The sequence below is a fragment of the Mya arenaria genome, chromosome 1 (genome assembly GCF_026914265.1).
Source record: "Mya arenaria isolate MELC-2E11 chromosome 1, ASM2691426v1".
Classification (NCBI taxonomy): domain Eukaryota; kingdom Metazoa; phylum Mollusca; class Bivalvia; order Myida; family Myidae; genus Mya; species Mya arenaria.
The window spans coordinates 56,025,709-56,044,820 of record NC_069122.1 but is presented as its reverse complement, the minus strand read 5'-3'; the positions used below and the strand labels follow the sequence as shown (position 1 = coordinate 56,044,820).

At 36.4% G+C, this 19,112-nt stretch overlaps 1 protein-coding gene across 3 annotated transcripts; it reads right to left on the bottom strand.

Moving 5' to 3' along the window:
• Nucleotides 1–2,168: 2,168 nt before the first annotated feature.
• On the bottom strand, nt 2,169–18,277 carry LOC128239209 (ribonuclease P protein subunit p25-like protein). 3 transcript variants are annotated; one of them, XM_052955766.1, is made up of 7 exons: nt 18,203–18,277; nt 17,646–17,867; nt 5,697–5,850; nt 5,453–5,545; nt 4,503–4,579; nt 3,558–3,632; nt 2,169–2,622 (listed from the first exon to the last, which is right to left on the bottom strand). In XM_052955766.1, the coding sequence occupies exons 3-7, from the start codon at nt 5,835–5,837 to the stop codon at nt 2,238–2,240; spliced, it is 771 nt and encodes a 256-aa protein (XP_052811726.1). In that variant the 5' UTR covers nt 5,838–5,850; nt 17,646–17,867; nt 18,203–18,277; the 3' UTR covers nt 2,169–2,237. The 3 variants fall into 3 exon arrangements, with proteins under 3 accessions (XP_052811726.1, XP_052811711.1, XP_052811719.1); XM_052955751.1 differs by having other exon boundaries at nt 18,029–18,225; XM_052955759.1 differs by lacking the exons at nt 17,646–17,867; nt 18,203–18,277 and adding an exon at nt 8,494–8,586.
• Nucleotides 18,278–19,112: the final 835 nt, after the last annotated feature.

Here is a 19,112-nt window from a genome sequence, read left to right as displayed (position 1 = left end):
TCTGGCCATCCCATTTACTCTCTCACCGCCTCTCTATTTTCCCTTGCTTCACGATCCTCCTCTGGCCATCCCATTTAAACTCTTACCGCCTCTTTATATCCCCTGACTTCACGATCCTCCTCTGGCCATCCCATTTACTCTCACACCGCCCCTTTATGTCCCCTTACTTCACGATCCTCCCCTGGCCATCCCATTAACTCTCTCACCGCCTCTTTATGTTCTCTGACTTCACGATCCTCCTCTGGCCATCCCATTAACTCTCTCACCGCCTCTTTATGTTCTCTGACTTCACGATCCTCCTCTGGCCAACCCATTTACTCTCTCACCACCTCTTTATGTTCCCTTTTTTCACGATCCACCTCTGGCCATCCCATTTACTCTCTCACCGCCTCTCTATATTCCCTTACTTCACGATCCTCCTCTGGCCATCCCATTAAATCTCTTACCGCCTCTTTATGTCCCCTTACTTCACGATCCTCCCCTGGCCATCCCATTAACTCTCTAACCGCCTCTTTATGTTCTCTGACTTCACGATCCACCTCTGGCCATCCCATTTACTCTCTCACCGCCTCTCTATATTCCCTTACTTCACGATCCTCCTCTGGCCATCCCATTAAATCTCTTACCGCCTCTTTATATCCCCTGACTTCACGAGCCTCCTCTGGCCATCCCATTTACTCTCACACCGCCCCTTTATGTCCCCTTACTTCACGATCCTCCCCTGGCCATCCCATTAACTCTCTCACCGCCTCTTTATGTTCTCTGACTTCACGATCCTCCTCTGGCCATCCCATTAACTCTCTCACCGCCTCTTTATGTTCTCTGACTTCACGATCCTCCTCTGGCCAACCCATTTACTCTCTCACCACCTCTTTATGTTCCCTTTTTTCACGATCCACCTCTGGCCATCCCATTTACTCTCTCACCGCCTCTCTATATTCCCTTACTTCACGATCCTCCTCTGGCCATCCCATTAAATCTCTTACCGCCTCTTTATATCCCCTGACTTCACGATCCTCCCCTGGCCATCCCATTTACTCTCACACCGCCCCTTTATGTCCCCTTACTTCACGATCCTCCCCTGTCCATCCCATTTACTCTCACACCGCCCTTTTATGTCCCCTTACTTCACGATCCTCCTCTGGCCATCTCATTAAATCTCTTACCGCCTCTTTATATCCCCTGACTTCACGAGCCTCCTCTGGCCATCCCATTTACTCTCACACCGCCCCTTTATGTCCCCTTATTTCACGATCCTCCCCTGGCCATCCCATTAACTCTCTCACCGCCTCTTTATGTTCTCTGACTTCACGATCCTCCTCTGGCCATCCCATTTACTCTCACCACCTCTTTATGTTCCCTTATTTCATGATCCTCCTCTGGCCATCCCATTTACTCTCTCACATCCACTCCATTTTCCCTTATTTTACGATCTTCTGGCAATCACATTTACTGCCGCTCCGCCTCTTTATGTCCCCTTACTTTACAATCCTTCTCTGGCCAACCCATTAACTCTCCCACCGCCCATTCAGTTCCCTGACTTCGCGATCCTCTTCTGGCCATCACATTTACTCTCTCACTGCCTCTTTACGTTCCCTTACTTCACGATCCATCTCTGGCCATCCCATTTTCTCTCTCACCGCTTCTTTATGTTCCCTTACTTCACGATCCTCCTCTGGCCATCCCATTTACTCCCAACCGCCACTATATGTTCCCTTACTTCACCTTCCAACTACATGTTTCTCATATAAGCATAATGGAGCATACACTTAACAGACTGAAGGTACATGGTCAGAACATGCACTCTGCATGATAACCATCAAGTCATCTTGAAATCCTTCCATTAGTCGAGGAGTTATGGCTGTGAAGTTTGACGATTGCTAACTGATTTAGGTGTGGCCTTGACCTTGAAAGAACGTGGCCAGAACATGCATTCTGCCCACCAGATTGAAATATGGGACATTTATGCCAAGCTTCTTGGAATATTTTGATTTTCTTACAAACTACTACTTCTACTACAAAAAAACAATATTAGGAGTTTTAATGTTCCTTAACTTCATGATCCGCCTTGAAGAGTTATTGAGCAGCCACAAAAAGGTCACTCGGTACCTATTCAAGCAGGTTGCATTTTTTTGCTTTCCCTTCAGAGAGCAGGAAAACCCCACATGTACTTCCAGTGTTTACTCTTTAACGATTTATTATGACACAACTATTTACATGTAAAACAATAGCTACCATTACAATGTGTTATCAACTTCCATGTCATGACTTTCAGCACCACCACTCGCACTATCAGTTCTTCTTTGGTCCTTATTACCAGTACCACCTGCACTGTTAGACCCACCACGACCTCCACCATGTTTTCCCCCTGTCTTTTGTCTATGCCCCTTGTCTCTTGCATTCTTATTATCCCCATTATATTCTCTTCCCTGATCACCAGCACTTTTTTTTTTATCGCCTTTCCGCTTTTTCCAAGATTTTTTCGATCGATCCCCACTATCAGTCTGTCTATGGTCAGATTTTCCTTCACTGAGAAGCTTTTTCCTGGTGGAACTTCCCCTAGATTTGTCCTTATCTACAACTTCCTTCCAGAATTCATCGAACGACCCAGGTGCTTGATATCTGTTGAGAAAATAAAAAATAATAAGGAATACGAATTCTCAGATAACAAAAGTGTTAAGTTAGAGCTACATGTATATTGAAACGACAAGAGATGAATGATATATGTAGTAAAGATTATATCTTCCCTGGCCGAGAGTGTAAGTAAAATTTCATCCCATCCCGGGCACAGTTGTTTTGAGGAAACTGGGTCTACAGAGTTTCTGCAGAATACCCTTCGCAAGGATTGGGATGAACCTATCTTACACGAGCAGCAATGGTAGATGCTTTTCTTCCCATCTCAGTTAAACACATATAGTAAAAATGTATTTCAATTTATTTTACACACACGGGTACTTTTTTATCTTTGCCTGTTGGCAAGACAAACATTTCCAGCATGGCCAAATATTTGAACCTACTTATCTGGGTCGGGAAAAAAGGCCGTCTAATCATCATCTAGTGAACAACATAATACCATAGGATCAATAATTTATGTTTACTAAATATTGGAACAACTTTGAGGGTGGTTGTCTTTGGTTTTGTTTAAACATAACTCTCGTTTAAGAATGGTAACAAGTAGGTGGAGCTTTACTGTTCAATAACTATCATGCGGATACATGAAAACGCCTTTCACTTATACCGCACAGTTGATATTGAACATTGTTCCTGACAAAATGGCACAAAACAGTTATGTCACCTGCTACCCTCGTGATTGAACAATAACTCGGGCTGTGAGTGCAGTAATTTTCAATTTCATAAATTCACAATGAAATTCAATTAACACAGAGTTTACTGGCAATTCAAAAGTTCATTTCTAAACCACACTATCATTACTACATGAAATAAAGCTGAAAAAGGCGCTCATGTTTGGACAGGGCTACACCTGCAAAAGTGAATTTATTTTGCATACAAACTTTATCAACCTAAAGGTATAACTTATAATTTTATTGTGTACCTACCCAGGTTCATTTTTATCCAGTGGTTCTTTAGACAACAGTATAGATATGGCAGGTATGTCCCTGTTGACCTTCAGCCTGAAAATATTAAAAGGAAACCAGTCACATTGTACAAAGAGGTATAGAAGGAAACAATCCAACTTGAACTTGTTCTACTGTGAAGTCATAACATATTTGGGGAGTTTGTTCTATGTATATGCTATTGCTTAGATGGAGGAATCAAAGGCCAGTTGTCATATTTTTGAATTTTTGTTGATTTTTTTTTATAAAACATGTGACGTCTGAAACTTTTGAAACAATAAGCCAAATATAGTATCCTTAATGTTTTTGCACAGTGACAACAGCAACTCTCCAGACTGACAACATTGCCCACGACAAAACCACAACTTTTTCTGACTACCGGTAATTAAATCTGCAAAATCTATCAATAACAAGCTTAACAATAATTTAAGCCAGAGATATGAGCCTTGTTTACATTGTAGCATGTACATATTTGCCGTCGCAACATGTGTATCAACTTTCATTTGAATATATTGAACAGCTTTTGAGTAATGCCGAAGGTCAAACTTTGCACAACAACAATTGTGATGATGCAGCCAATGGCACCAAGGCTGTGACAAAACCTCAACTTTTTCTCTTCACTTCCACCGTTAATATTAGTATAACCTTTCACAATTCCTGAAACTTTAAAGATCGAGAGTGGTCCAGTGGTTTATATGTCTGCCTCTCACCAGAGACATTGTGGGTTCCATCCCCATTAACTAACCTTTCTCGTGGCCTCTCAAAATTGAAATTAGAATTGGTTTCTACCCAGGAAATGGACTCAAGCATGATTCTATAAGCTAGCACCTTCTATAACAATGAAGCTAAAAGAAATTAGTATAAACCCAAAACTTCAGTCTCTGACTTGATGAAACCGGAACCTATAATAAAATCAGATGACGTCACCTTTCTAATCCTTCCAGCTTTGGCTCCCAGTATTCCTCCACCCTTCTGTATCGGAGCTTTGTGACCTGGTGTAAGCCCTGATAATATAAATATTGGTTATTGGGTTAGTCCAGGGTCTAGGTGACAAATGGTCTAGTGTATATTTATGCATGTTGCCATAACAGGAAAATAAAAAAATGATATCTCCGAAAGCATTAAAAGTCAATGGTCAGATAAAATATGGTCCGGTGTTAATAAAAAAAAAAATATGGGCGACTGCAAAAAGTAAATGAAAGGGGGGAAATGAAATCTGGCCCCTTAACTCTAAGCATATATAAGCTTAACATATGGGCAGTCTTTTTATCATGAAGAAGCTTTATTAACCAATGGGTTAGATAATAATGGACAAAGATTAATCAATGAATAGATAACACACACTTACTTCACTCTTACATGCATAATACTAGAAGTAATGTATTTGTGCCCCATTAACAACACCTAACTCCTACTGGAGTTTTGAAGATGCACTCTTACTCCCAAATAAGATTCACCACATTTAATAATATCATTTTAAACTTAATATTCCAAAAAGGATGAATAAATGTCGAAAACAATGGTTCTTATAAAAGATACCGAGTTTAATTTGAAAGAAATGAGCACCAAACATGAAACTATAGTAGATTACAGTAAATCTTTAAGCATTCACCAATCATTAATATTTTTGCGGTCATTGCTTTGAAATTCACTGTTACAATCTTGTCATCAGTAATTAATATTTTCAATAAATGCATTATTTCGTAAGTACTTAAAGGTTTATCACTCAAAATTTATGTTTGTTATACATGTGATTTTATTGATTTTGAATAAGAGTGCCACTTTAAAAGCTCTAAGGAGTGCAAGTTTGTATGTTTTATGCCTTGCTGATTCAAAATAAAACTCACATGTATACTATCTTATTTCATGCTACAGACCTTGACCTTTCTTTTCATAATTTCCACACATGAGACTGTCTTTGTTATTGCCTTTCCACTCCCTGTCCAGCAGACCTGTTTTACCTCTGGTTCCTAATAAATGTAGAATATGTTAATAAAAACATATTAATCCATGTCTGACAAGTCTTTAATATATACTTTTACAATGGTAAAAGGTAAATGCCAAATTTACCATGCATTTTAACTTGTTTTATCATTGATGTATCTGAAATTCTATATTTACCTTTATTTTTTTCATGGCATAGCCCATCACATTACGAATCTTGCTTCCTCCCGAAACCCGCATGAAGACATCACTCTCTCCCAGGTGGAAAACTGGGCTATCTTCTACTTCTTTTACTTCACCCTTTTCATAGTTTTCCATTACTATCAGTTGTCTGAAATAAACAAATTATACACTCTGTTTGTTCATCAGTTATTAGGGTTCAATTTTGTCAGGAGAGGTCCATGGGTCCTATTCCCAATATGACCATGTCAGTCTGTCATTCTAAAAATGGTACAAATGGCTCCATCCTTCTGGCATTCAACAGATGAGGCACAATATTGCAGAAATGACCGACTCTACATGTATGGTCAGTATTTGTATTCCTTTATAATTTTTCCTATGGATATCCTCCACTTGTTTCATTTCGGACATCATTTTTTGAAATATAGCCAATATCAATTGTATATCTTAATTTCTTTTCCTTTCGTACCATAACCAGCTATCTTATATTAAATATATTCTAATATAAAATTAATAGAGAAAATCTGACAAAAACTGAACAAACACACACAATCATTTTAATTTTATATATTTTTTCTTTTTATCCCCACCTAACAAATGGTTTTGGGTGGGGGATATTTTTTTGCGTTGTCTGTCGGTCCGCCCGTACATCTGTATACATGTGTATTTATATGTTTAAACTTGTTCAGAATGTTATTCATGATCAAGTCTCTTATAAAAGTGGGTCAAATGAAGTCAAAAACTTTGTCACATGGCCAAATCTTGAAAAAATCTCACTGGAGGCATTATATTTGGTCCACTATTCATCAAATTTTATCAGAATGTTCCACTTCATGAAATCTTTAAAACTGGGTTATTACTTATAAGGTCAGATCTTAAGATATTTTTTGTCAGGAATCATATCATGGTAATGATTATCAAGGGAAAAAGGGGTAACAAGTTGAATTTGCACGTGTGTCATGCCCGTAATGCTACTTGGCGATGATGAAAATCCCCTGGTAAGTGACCCAAATCCCCTTAAATTCTGGACATAATGCCCTCGGGAGCCTTTCAAAATTATAGCAATTTGTTTTTTTCATACTTGCATCTTAAATTACAATAAAATTTTGCCAAACTAGATCCGCTAAAAAATCCCCCTGAATACTACCAAAATCCCCCTGAATTTTCAGACTTTTGAACAAATCCCCCCGAATCTCCAGAAAATATGGCATGTATGATGATAGGTCAGATTATATTGTCTGTGACCTATAGCACTCACATGGCCAAATGTCAACGGTTGGATATGCTGGTAGGATGTTCAGAGCATAGTGGGATGTTGTCCATATAATTAAACAGCCACTTCAGAATCCTTTTTTTTTTAATATGGCAGACTCGTGACGTCCACCATCCCAGCAAAAAGTAGCAAGCGGTCCTTGCGCAGAGAATCCTCGCAGCCACAATTTTGAAATTATCTCCGTTATAAATTCAAATTTCTACGAAAATATTATTGCCTACTATTAAACACGTATTAAGTTTGCCCAAAAAACATGTTAAGTTATCATAAAACACTTACAAATGTCGATTGTTTATCAAGTATCCCGATATCGGTAAATCTGGGGCAAAGCTGACTGGTTGTGTACATGTATAACGGTATTCGTGACCCATTATATATTAATGTGAAAATAACAACTCTAATGACATATTAAATCCAGTTCAGATCACTGTCGGATAAAAATTGAACAACTTTTTCATTATTATTCAACATCAATGCATATTATTACAGTATATCATTTCGCCCGTTGTTAAATGGTAGAGAGTAGTAGCGTTACAGGGATACATAAGAAATGTCAAAATAATTAAAAAGTATCCCTGATCGCTCATTACTGTAGCTAGGGGAATGGGTAGTCTAAAATAATAGACGTGTTATACGGGATTCTTCCAATCCCTAACGTCTAAACGGGAATGTGCAAAAAAACGGGGGTGTTTTAAAAATATTGAAATTGTTTAAGTGAAGTATTTTATGGTTGAAATTGATCAGGTTGTTTACCTTTCCAATAGAACGAAAGTTGACTGACACAGAAAACAATTATGCGAAGGGGAACAACTCGATACAATCGTAATAATTCGGCCTCCTCCGATAAAGCTTCGAGGTAGACTTCGTTGCACAATCGTAACAACTCGGCCATGGCCGAAATGTACCGAGCAATTTAAAACTGTGCCCTAAAGCCTTGCAGGTGCCCTTCATGTATATATCGTTATGTTTTGACAGAATGAAATGAAGAAAACCCGTCAAACTCATAATTATATGTTGGATATTTATTTTTTGTGTACAGAACTAATATAAAATAACATTATCTGGTAATATTTCTTGTTTTTATGATATTTTATAGACGCTATATGCTTTAACCCGGAATCCTGATCGGAACAACTACCCACTTTTGATACTAAACAATTTGTACATGAAGGATTTGCCATATCAAAAATCTAAAAAAATCCGTCAACGTACAATTATTTGGACTAGGGGAATGGGGAAATCACTGGGTAAACCAAACAATGAAAGTTCCACAGTCTTAACTAACCCCATTGATCTTAAAATTATTGTGATCAGGGGCAGTATTAGGTCAACAAAATTTGAAACAAGTCTCAGACCCCGTGTAACCTGCAGATGGAGTGTTGATATCCGAATATGTAAACATCCGGAGTTTCAGGCAAGTAAAACTGCTTGATATGTACCTACAATTAACACGATATGATTTAAGTGCTGTTTCGAGATATTTTGCTCAAGCTTTGTTTTATGATCTATAAATAAACTTACTAGTTCACTCCATTGAAACTAGAAAAAAAATGAAAATATTTTTTGAAGTTTTTTGCATGCGTAGCAGACAACAGTTTGCTGAATTAACGAAACACACAACAAGGTAATTTGTGTTGTCTTGATTCTGCCCGGGCGCAATAGATTATAATGAATCACTTTCTGGTGTAAGAAACATTATATTTCTCCTTGTAGAACGAAGTTTTAAGCCTATTTCCCGCATGAATGTTTCACTGGGTCGATGATGATGTAACCTTATTTTTGGAACGCGGTATTCATGCTTTATTTAACATTAAAATATTTTTAAATACGTTTTGCTCTTCCTCTCTGGCCAATGTATTACATTTTTACCAATCGTGTATGGGTATGAACATCTTTTCAGCTTTCGAGGATGATGATTTATCACTATTGATTTTTTTTCCGCCCAAAATAGTCAATTATTCATAAACCTTCATCTTCATAAGATCATGTTCAATAGTGGATAATTGTTTGTTTTAGTGTAAGACCGCAATATATTTCACCGAGTCGGCACCAACAGTTATATTTCACGAGTGGCATAACCAATGCACGAGTGAAATATTCTCGTTTGGTGTTCACGAGGTGATTTTTTCGTTATATGCCTATATAGGATATAAAATAGAGACTGCCTTTCTACTGTAACAAAATTCCGATGTTATTTAAAAATAAATTATTTTGAATTCAATATCTGAATCTTACATTGCATTCAATAAATATAAATGAACTAATTTGTATATGTTATACTTGCTTTTATTGCAATGTTTCACCACATGGAAACAGGGTAAAAATTCAAAACAGTGAAACAGATCATACCAATGGAAAGCACATACTTAAAATGGTATACAATTAAGTTAAAATCTGATTAGCCTGTCTAAAATACATTAACCAACCAATGCAGAAAAAAAGTTAAATAGTCTCAATTTCAAATATATACGCACTTTTAAAAGAAAGTTTTGGCTAAAAACATATCACAGTTTTTCTAAGGGGAAAACTGGTGCGGTGGTGACCTCGAAACGTTTTTGCCTTATTGTGTGTAATCGTAAGCTCTTCTTCAGAGGAGAAATATATGTTTTCAAAGTATTTCGTGGATTAAAAAAGGAATTCACGATAAGTCACCGTATTTATGAATAAGAATAAATACAAAAATAGCCAAAACCCACAACAAATCACATCGTCAAGTTACGCACTTGTGAATACGATTGTTACCCGCCCCGGTCGTGGTACGAGCTCTGTTTTTATCTCCTATTTTAGCTATTATTTTTCTCCTAATTTAACCCTTCTCTTTCCGTCCCTCCTCTCCCCTCCACCCCCTCTCCCTCTCGCTCTCTCCCTCTCGTTCACGCACGCACGCACGCACGCACGCACGCACGCACGCACGCACACACACACACACACACACACACGCACACACAACGTATTCAAGGTACAAATAAGCTTGTCATTTCATAGAGTCATTGGCAATCAACATGACGCGGCCGGAAAAAACAATTTTAGTGTGTAATATTGGCGATATTATAATATCTTTTTTTCTTAAAATGTTCTCCTTATTTTGCGTAATGTTTTAAATCCAAGACATATACATTTGCTTTTAAGTTTGCTTTCAGGAATGAAGAAAACTCAGTTTAAAATGATTTCAGTTACATTTTTTTAAAATTTCGATAATTGATCTAATAGCATATCACAAAAAATATATACGTATTGATAAAACAAAATCATCCTTGTAAATGCGCCAAAGCATAAACTTGTGCATCGATTATGACTTACGTTATGATCATTTGTAACTTCTTTGTTGCTTGTTGAACAGTTTTGCATTTCATTGCATTATGCAAAACATTAAGGTAGTTATATAAATAATAAAAGTTAATAGAACTTGTATAAAACAGGTGATTCTAAATGGAGAAAGGAAGAATAACAGCGAAAATCATTGAGTTTTGACATTTGATCCAAACAAACGTCGTTTTTTGGTTGACTTCCGTAAAGGAAATTTATACACGTTTTTTTTAGTTTTAAAATAGAAACTGTCTTTCTACTGTAACAAAATTCCGATGTGTTTTTTTCAGAAATAGATTCTTTCAAAGTCAAGATCTGAATCTTACATTGCATTCAACTAATATAAATGAAATAATTTGTATATGTTATACTTGCTTTTATTGCTATGTTTCACCACGTTCCATGCCTTTTATCTGATTTTCAGAAAAGAACAGCACATACATTTTATTCAGACTTGTACAATGTACATCGTCTACATATACATACATTTTTTCATACATCATGTCAACGTGTATAAATAACATATAATGTTAAATGGTAAATAAATACTATATATAAAATCAATTTATTTATGTGTTTTCATCTTTACAGGGACATTTTTTCATACATCATGTCAACGTGTATAAATAACATGTAATGTTAAATGGTAAATAAATACTATATATATATATATATATATATATATATATATATATATATATATATATATATATATATATATATATATATATATATATATATATATATATATATATATATATATATATATATATATATATCGAAAACGTCTCGGATAAAAGGATGTAGGTGTCCTTAGGTCAGAACCCCAATCGTAACAAATCGGTCATCTCTGGCAAGCTTCCGGGTATATCTGTTGGATAATGGGCGAGGTGCTCCTACTACAGAACACCAATCGTAACAAATCGGCCATCTCCGTCAAGATTCCGGGTATATCTGTTGGATAATGGGCGAGGTGCTCCTACTACAGAACACCAATCGTAACAAATCGGCCATCTCCGGCAAGATTCCGGGTATATCTGTCGGATAATGGGCGAGGTGTTCCTACTACAGAACGCCAATCGTAACAAATCGGCCATCTCCGGCAAGCTTCCGGGTATATCTGTCGAATAATGGGCGAGGTGTCCCTACTACAGAGCCATAGAAGATTCTACAGGTACATGTATGTCTCTATATGCCAGGTTTCAGTTGAAAATTTAATGGCCAAGGTTAAAGCGTCTGCACGACGACACCGACATCAATACTTCGAAATCATGCTTAAAAAGTGGTCTGTGAAGTAGTCGAGCCATTCACACAAAACTGTTACGAAAACAAGCATAGAAAGTAGTATTTATTGGATGCTCATGAACAGAACAAAACATAAATTTATTTCAGTTCAAACATTCAACATAATTACATACAAAGAAATAGATCAAAATGACACTTGAACATTGACAAGAGATAATACGTGTAAATATAAGCATGGCGATCGGCGAGTCAATACATTAAACGAAAGGAATTTAGTATTTAAGAACACAATATGATATATTATAATGGATACATTAATTTAATTCTAAAAAAATGGAAATTAGACCAGTACATGTCAATAGTTATTACGTTTTCTTAAGACATTCACGAAATGAAATACCATCATACCATGCTTTAGCTACAGGGTAAAATGTTTTCTTATTTCAAAAGCTCTATATACAAAAACAATGAGGTTTTTAACTGTATTAACATTCTTTGACATGAAAAGCTCAATGGTTTTAATCATTCTTGGATGTCTACAATAATATCTGAGCAGGTATATGTGTCAAATTTCGAAATTCAAATTAAATTCAAAAATTGGAACTCATCTTCTAAAAGGTTACACGAGGACAAGTCTTATCCATCAACCGGCCAGTTGCAGTATTAAGCTTATGGGATGTTAATCTCAATTTGCTGAGAGCATTCCTATAGTTTTCAATATAAACACATTTTAAATAAAATTGAAAATAAAATTGGAAAATATTTCTATAAAATAAGCCTGGAAGAATCGTTAAGTCTACTATAACCATTTTGGACAAAAGGTATCTGTTAGTCTTTGTTTAAAAAGTAGCAAAAATAGGGTATTTGCCAACACTTTTTGATAACCAAACATGATAGAACATGAACGTTTTTTTTAAAAATAAAAAAACAACTTTTCTCTCAGAACTGCATCACTTCAAACCTTATTTAAAAACGTTTGGGAATAAACGTTGTGCGTCCATTAAGCACAATTTTGGACAAATATAAAAAGTTAAAGGCGTTGATCCCGATTTTGGAACTAGTAGCCCATGACTCCTTTTTATCTTCTGATGACGCTCAGTGCTTCCAGACACACGGCCCCTATTACCACAACGATTATGGACCACCATCCTCCCATCCTCCTCTCTTGAAGCTGTTCGTAGAACTTTACAAGTCCTTTCTGAAATGAGACAAAGCGAACAAAGATTTAATTAATTGATTAAAGAACAATAATATGTCGTGTTTATTTTACTAGAGTTTTTAATTTATCTTTAAAGCTAGGTTTATATGAGGAAATATATATAGTTTGCCAGACTAAATCCAACTTGAAACAAGAGATATGAGACGTTTGTCAAACATTACCCTTCCCCCCCCCCCCCCCCCCCTGTGTGCCATGTTGTCAAGAATATTTGGACAATTGAATTAAATTTGCATTGACCGAAATGACAGCTGATTCGCATTCAAGGTCAATGTGGCCTTGACGTTTGACCCGATGACCCATAAAATCAATAAGGGTCATCTACTGGTCAGGTCAAACCTCCAAGTCAAGTTTGAGGCCATGGGTGCAGACATTGTCGAGTTATCACTAGGACAACCTTTTCGCATTCAAGGTCACCGTGACCTTGACATTTGACCTGATGAAAGGGGTCATCTACTGGTCAGGCTCAGCCTCCATGCAATGTTTGATGAACAAAGGTCCAGGCATTCTTGAGTTATCACCCGGGGAATCTTTGTCAAGCTTCTGCGTTACAGGTCACTCTGACCTTGACTTTTGACCAAATACCACTTAAATCAATAGGGATCATCTACTGGTCAGACCCAACCTTAATGTCAAGTTTGATGACCATAGGTCCAGGAATTGACGAGTTTGAGGTCAAGGTCAATGTGACCTTGACCTTTGACCCAATAACTCCTTAAATCGATAGGGGTCATCTACTGATCAGGCCTAGCCTTCATGTGAAGTTGGATGACAATAAGCCCATAAATTGTCGAATTATTACTCGGATAAGATTTGGTCTACCGACGGACCGACCGACCTACCGACCGCCGGACCGACGACATGTGCAAAGCAATATACCCCCTCATCTTGGAAGGGGGGGGGGCATAACGATATAGGCTCTGCTTTATTGAACACAGGTATGGTTTTCGAACGTCATGAACAGGTTTGATGCATCGATTTGTGGCCAATACAATCGAATATGCCGCAAAATTGTAAATAAGGAACATCCTGGTATCTATCTAGCTTTTCAAGGGCACTTTATACACGTATGTCAAAACTGTTTACAAACCTGAACCTCTGTTATGTTCCTGATTAACATCATTATCAAATGTACTTAAAGTGTGACGATCGGCTCGAAGACAAATTGTGTCACGAACAATTACGAAATTCGTAAAATATTTAGCTCAGTACTGTTTGACCATGTGCTCACGGAACGATTTTGTTAATTATCCCCCGCGGAATCGAAGGTTTCGGGAGGAATATTGTTTTGGCGTTGTCCGTCCGTCCGTCATACCGCCCGTCCGGAACCATATTTTGGTAGGTATTAACCAGAAAATGTTCAAACTTGGTCAGAATGTTCCCCTTGATCATATCTCGACCACTTGTAAAAGTGGGTCACATGGGGTCAAAAACTAGGTCACATGTCAAATCTTAGAAAAACTTTTGGAACAAACATTATACATGGTCAAATATTCATGAAACTTAATCAAAATGTTTTCCTTGATGAACTCTTGGAAACTGGGTCACATATGATCGAAAATTAGGTTACTATGTCAAATCTTAGAAAAATTCATAGAAACAATTACTTTAAATGTTACTCTATATACTTTTATTTCAAATAATTCCAAACAAACTCAAACTTATATCCAACGTTCATAACGGTCCATTTCTTTGCAGCCATATTACATGTTAATATAGGAATATTCCACCTACTTTTCATTTCCAATCAATGAACTTTGCCTAATCAGGCGGGGGATATCAATTCAACGAATTTGCTTGTTTGGTTTGTACTTAAACATTAAATGTGGAGTACAAATGGAATAACTATCTTTTTCTTAATCATAACCAAGAACTCATTCACAGGATAACCAAATTAAGTATATCAATTTTAAAATAATGCACATAATGTAAATTATATCTTACCCATCCGCCTTCCTTCGCGATCCAGTCATCTACATGTTTATGCATAAAGGAGCACGTCCATTCTCGGATCATATCGACATCCTTTTCGTGTCCCTGTTCTAGCCTATAAACTGCCAACGCTCCGGCAAATGCAAATATGGCTACTACACGGCCCCAAGTAGGCTCGCCATCAACTAGCTCACTTAAAATATTCATGTAATTGTCTGAATTCGTGTCTACAGACGCACAAGTCCGACAAATATCGTCGAATTTCTTTTCATAATTTTGTTCAAACTCTCGACATAGCGCCCGCATTGTGCTAGTTACTTTGTTTTCGTGAGTGTTTTTTGTCGGCGAAATTTGCCATGTAAATCCATGTTTATGAATCTTGTAATTCATATAATCTGCAACAATACAACTGCTTGACAATGTATCACACTCTTCATCCATTTTCACCTCTGATCGTGTGTACAAAAGTACTGAAATACGTGAAACTAAACGAGTTGTATGCCAAATTAGTTAAGAACTTGTATAAGTTTTTGTCCTTTATGTCTGTTGAGATAAATAAATGTCCTAAAAATAAAAGGACTTAATTATTAATCAAGCTTCATATTCATTTTTTAGCTTTTTTGAGGAAAAAACCCATAACGACCTAATTACACCCGCAACCGCTTTTTTGTTCTCTTGACAGCCACACTAAAGTGGCATTTTTTATCATAATTTAAATAATGTTAAACATTACGATTACAAACAATTCATTTTTTGCTTTTCAAAACCAAATTTTCCACTGAATCAGCTAGATTAATTCCACAACTCAGCTTAAATTATTTAATAAAGATATCAAAACATTGTTGTAGCATGTGCGTTTTTATTACCTTTTTAAGCTTTTATCAATTATGTAAGTGCCAAAATGAATAACAAACAAATAACTGATAAAAAAACAATCTGAAACCGCATGTATCCAGCTGAAGGTCACCATACCTTGACCTTTGACCCACTGACCTTAAAAAATCAAGTGTTCAACTGTTGGTCATAACCAACCTGACTACCAAGGTTGAGGTCCCAGAGCTTGAGCGATATGTTTAAGGTAATCACGACCTTGACCTTTGACCAATTGACCTCAAAATGAACAGGGTTCACCTGCTGGTCATGACAAACCTCTTACTAAGCTTAAAAGTCCCTGGCTCTCGAAAGTTTTGCGTTTGTTCATCGGAAACATATTTTTTCAGCTTTAAGTCACCATGAAATTGGCATTTGACCTAATTTCCTAAAATTCAACCTGATTGTAGGTCCGATTACTATATGCTCCCCTGACCAGTCTTGCAGATAATGATTCCCCCTGACTAGTCTAACAGATGATGATCTACGAAGCGTACACTGTGTACACTGATACTTTAGTCTGCATAGCCGACTTGTTTAAACCAGATTTTGTCAAAATTATGTCGACTTGCTACCGTATTTACTGGGTATGCTGTTCGAAGTATTGTCGCCGATATATCGCATTGCATGCACGGAAGTTTTCAGCGTATCGCATGACCGTTTTTTACAAACGTGCGCCACGTTTCGAGGCGTGCCATGCGATATTTTGGCGCATTATGAATTGGGAATTTTAATCACGTATCTTTTAAGTGAAAACCTCATTTATAAAAGTTAATATTTTTATCTGTTCACAAATAGCATGATTTGTTTTGGTTTTGATCATTAAAGCTGCACTCTCACAGATTTAACGTTTTGAAACCTTTTTTTATTTTTTTTGTCTAGGAACGAGCCAATTTTTGCAAAAAAAAAATCCATGGAAACTAGTTATAAAAGAATGCTGACAAAAATTAGATCGCATATTTTATATTTAAGTTTAAAAATTGATGTTTTATGCATTTTTCTTAAACCCTTAGTAAACGGTTTAAGCCATGGAACATTAATTTTCGAACGGAAATATAAAAATCTACGATCGGATTTTTTGTCAGCAATCTTATATCATTGGTTTGCAGATATTTACGCAAAAATTTGCTTTTTCCAAGACAAGAAAATAAAAAAGATTGTAAAAATGGTATATCTGTGAGAGTGCATCTTTTAGGTGCAACGAGTTAAACACAATAAGTACAAATAATACGTTTCATTTATGCATCAATTTATATTTTCCGCCTTTAATCTACATGTACTTTGATTGTTTTTTTCCTTCCGGTTATTTACAATGATGCTTTCATTATTAGATTACATGAAGACGTAGTAAACCATGCTAAGGCGAGCTTTGTCAGATCTCTTTCTTTAGATAACTTTAAGAGCTATAAAATTGTTCCGGCTTGTTTACAGGTGATGTTTGCAGCCGCTCACCGAGTACTTGAAATTACTTTATCAGTTTATATGCCATTTCTACCGTATTCCTCAATGTTTTCACAAGGTGATGTTGGTCTTGAGGAGGCTTATATTTTTAATTGTGTTATTATTGATTAATGCTACGACAAATGGGAGATAATGACCATACAAACTAGTAAAAGCTTCCAATAGACTCGTTTTCGAACACGTGGTTCGCTGACCAAGGCGGACGCGTGGTCTGACTTTATTTGGATTTGTGCATGTTGTGTTTAAATGATTTTGTCTCTAAGTCAGTCTCGTCTGGTGCCTATGAACATGATTTATTTTAGATTTTTCGACTACTGGGCTTGCCCCTGTACGTGTGTAGTTCTGCTGGTATTAATGTATCCGCGATCTCATGGTGCTTCTTATGGTAATACTATTATAAGAAGATTTTGCTCTTAATATATGATTTATGATTTTTAACTTATATGCTTATATTTTTATACTAAATATATGTGACCAAAGAACAATAAAGCCAGTACGAGGCCTTTGTTAAAATGCAGTGTGCGAACACTCAATATGCAACACTAGAATGATACGGGATCAGAAATAGACAGTAGTTCAATGGGGCTATTGTGATAGTAAATTGATAGGCATTTTAAAAGCTTATACACATATGTCTGCTTACCATCAACTTTTCGTTCTGAGAATTTCTCCATGAAGAATTCAGCGAAGTCGAAAACCCCTTCCTGCAATATTATCGACTACTGTCGATTAATGGCGACTAGAGAAAGCAAGTAATTATATTTAATTGTTGACAAGTTCGAATATATCTTTTCTAACAAATCCAATAGGTTTTGCTTTAGGCCACAACAAGTTGATCATTGTTTTTTCGTCGCATTTGCCGCACCTAAAATGGAAATATTATTTTTATTAGCCCCTAGCACACATTTATTGGCTGCGCGGATATTCATTGTTAGCCTAATGTATTTCTCCTATATTCTGTTTTTTTTACGTAGAATTTAAACCTGCAAAGTCAATTTCGAATATTTATCGCGCGCTCGCTCCTACCTTTTCCTGGCAAAATCCGTTGTTGTGGCCTTAAAAGATACTAAATAAGAAAAGGCATATATTTTTTTTCCTCTATTACTTTATGAAAATATTTATGATTTTAAGAAGCTACGAAGTCCCGAACCCAACACAAACAGACAACACAACCGCACCGCGAACCGGAGCAGTACACACCTTTCACGACCATCAGTACAGTGTTGAAATACCACGAGGTTTGTGAAGTCATATTTGGTTATCACAGGAAGCAAAATACATCTCGATTCTGATAGGATTACCGCTCTAAGTTTCTTATTTTCATATCAACTTTACAAAACAAATCGCAGGCTAAGGAAAAAAAATTAACACTAAACTCGGTTACTGAGTGAAATTTGGGCAATTATATCTGTTTTCAAAAATCGGGGGCAATTCTCAGAATGTATAAAATACATTGTTATAGCGAAAAGCATATTACGTTTCTTTTCCAAAAATAAGTCTCTATATTGGTTTACATGTACATATATAACGGTAATTATGTTTATTGCTTTTTATTAACTAATAAACGGATTTTATTAACCGCTGTTAGCAATTTCGAAAAAGATATGTATGGAACAGGATACAAAAAGGCGTCCTTGATATCACCAGCTAAATAGCTTATATATAGTATCATGTTTAACACGCAATATCTTTTTATTATATCAGTGCATTACTTTTGTTAGAACGGACATAGAATGGGTATAATACAATTATGCAACGCTTAACAAGCTTGTGAAAGTTACTTTTATTTTGCATAATGTATATTTGTAAAACGCAAAAAATACATACTACAGAAATTAACATTCGTTTTCATTTACCTAAAAAAGGTTTGAAGTTGAATGCAGGTGTAACATAATCGTTCACCCTCTTGCGTACTGAATATTCCTTCAATTACTACTGGAATCCGTTGCAACAAATTCCTATATGTTTCGGTTACCGCCTTTATAGGAACCCTACCTCACATTATGTAATGATTTTACTGGCTATCGCCACTAAAGGGACTTGACAATTAAGAGTCATGAGTTGGCAGAGATGTCTCTGATGACATTCAGCCTGTAAATAAAATACACTT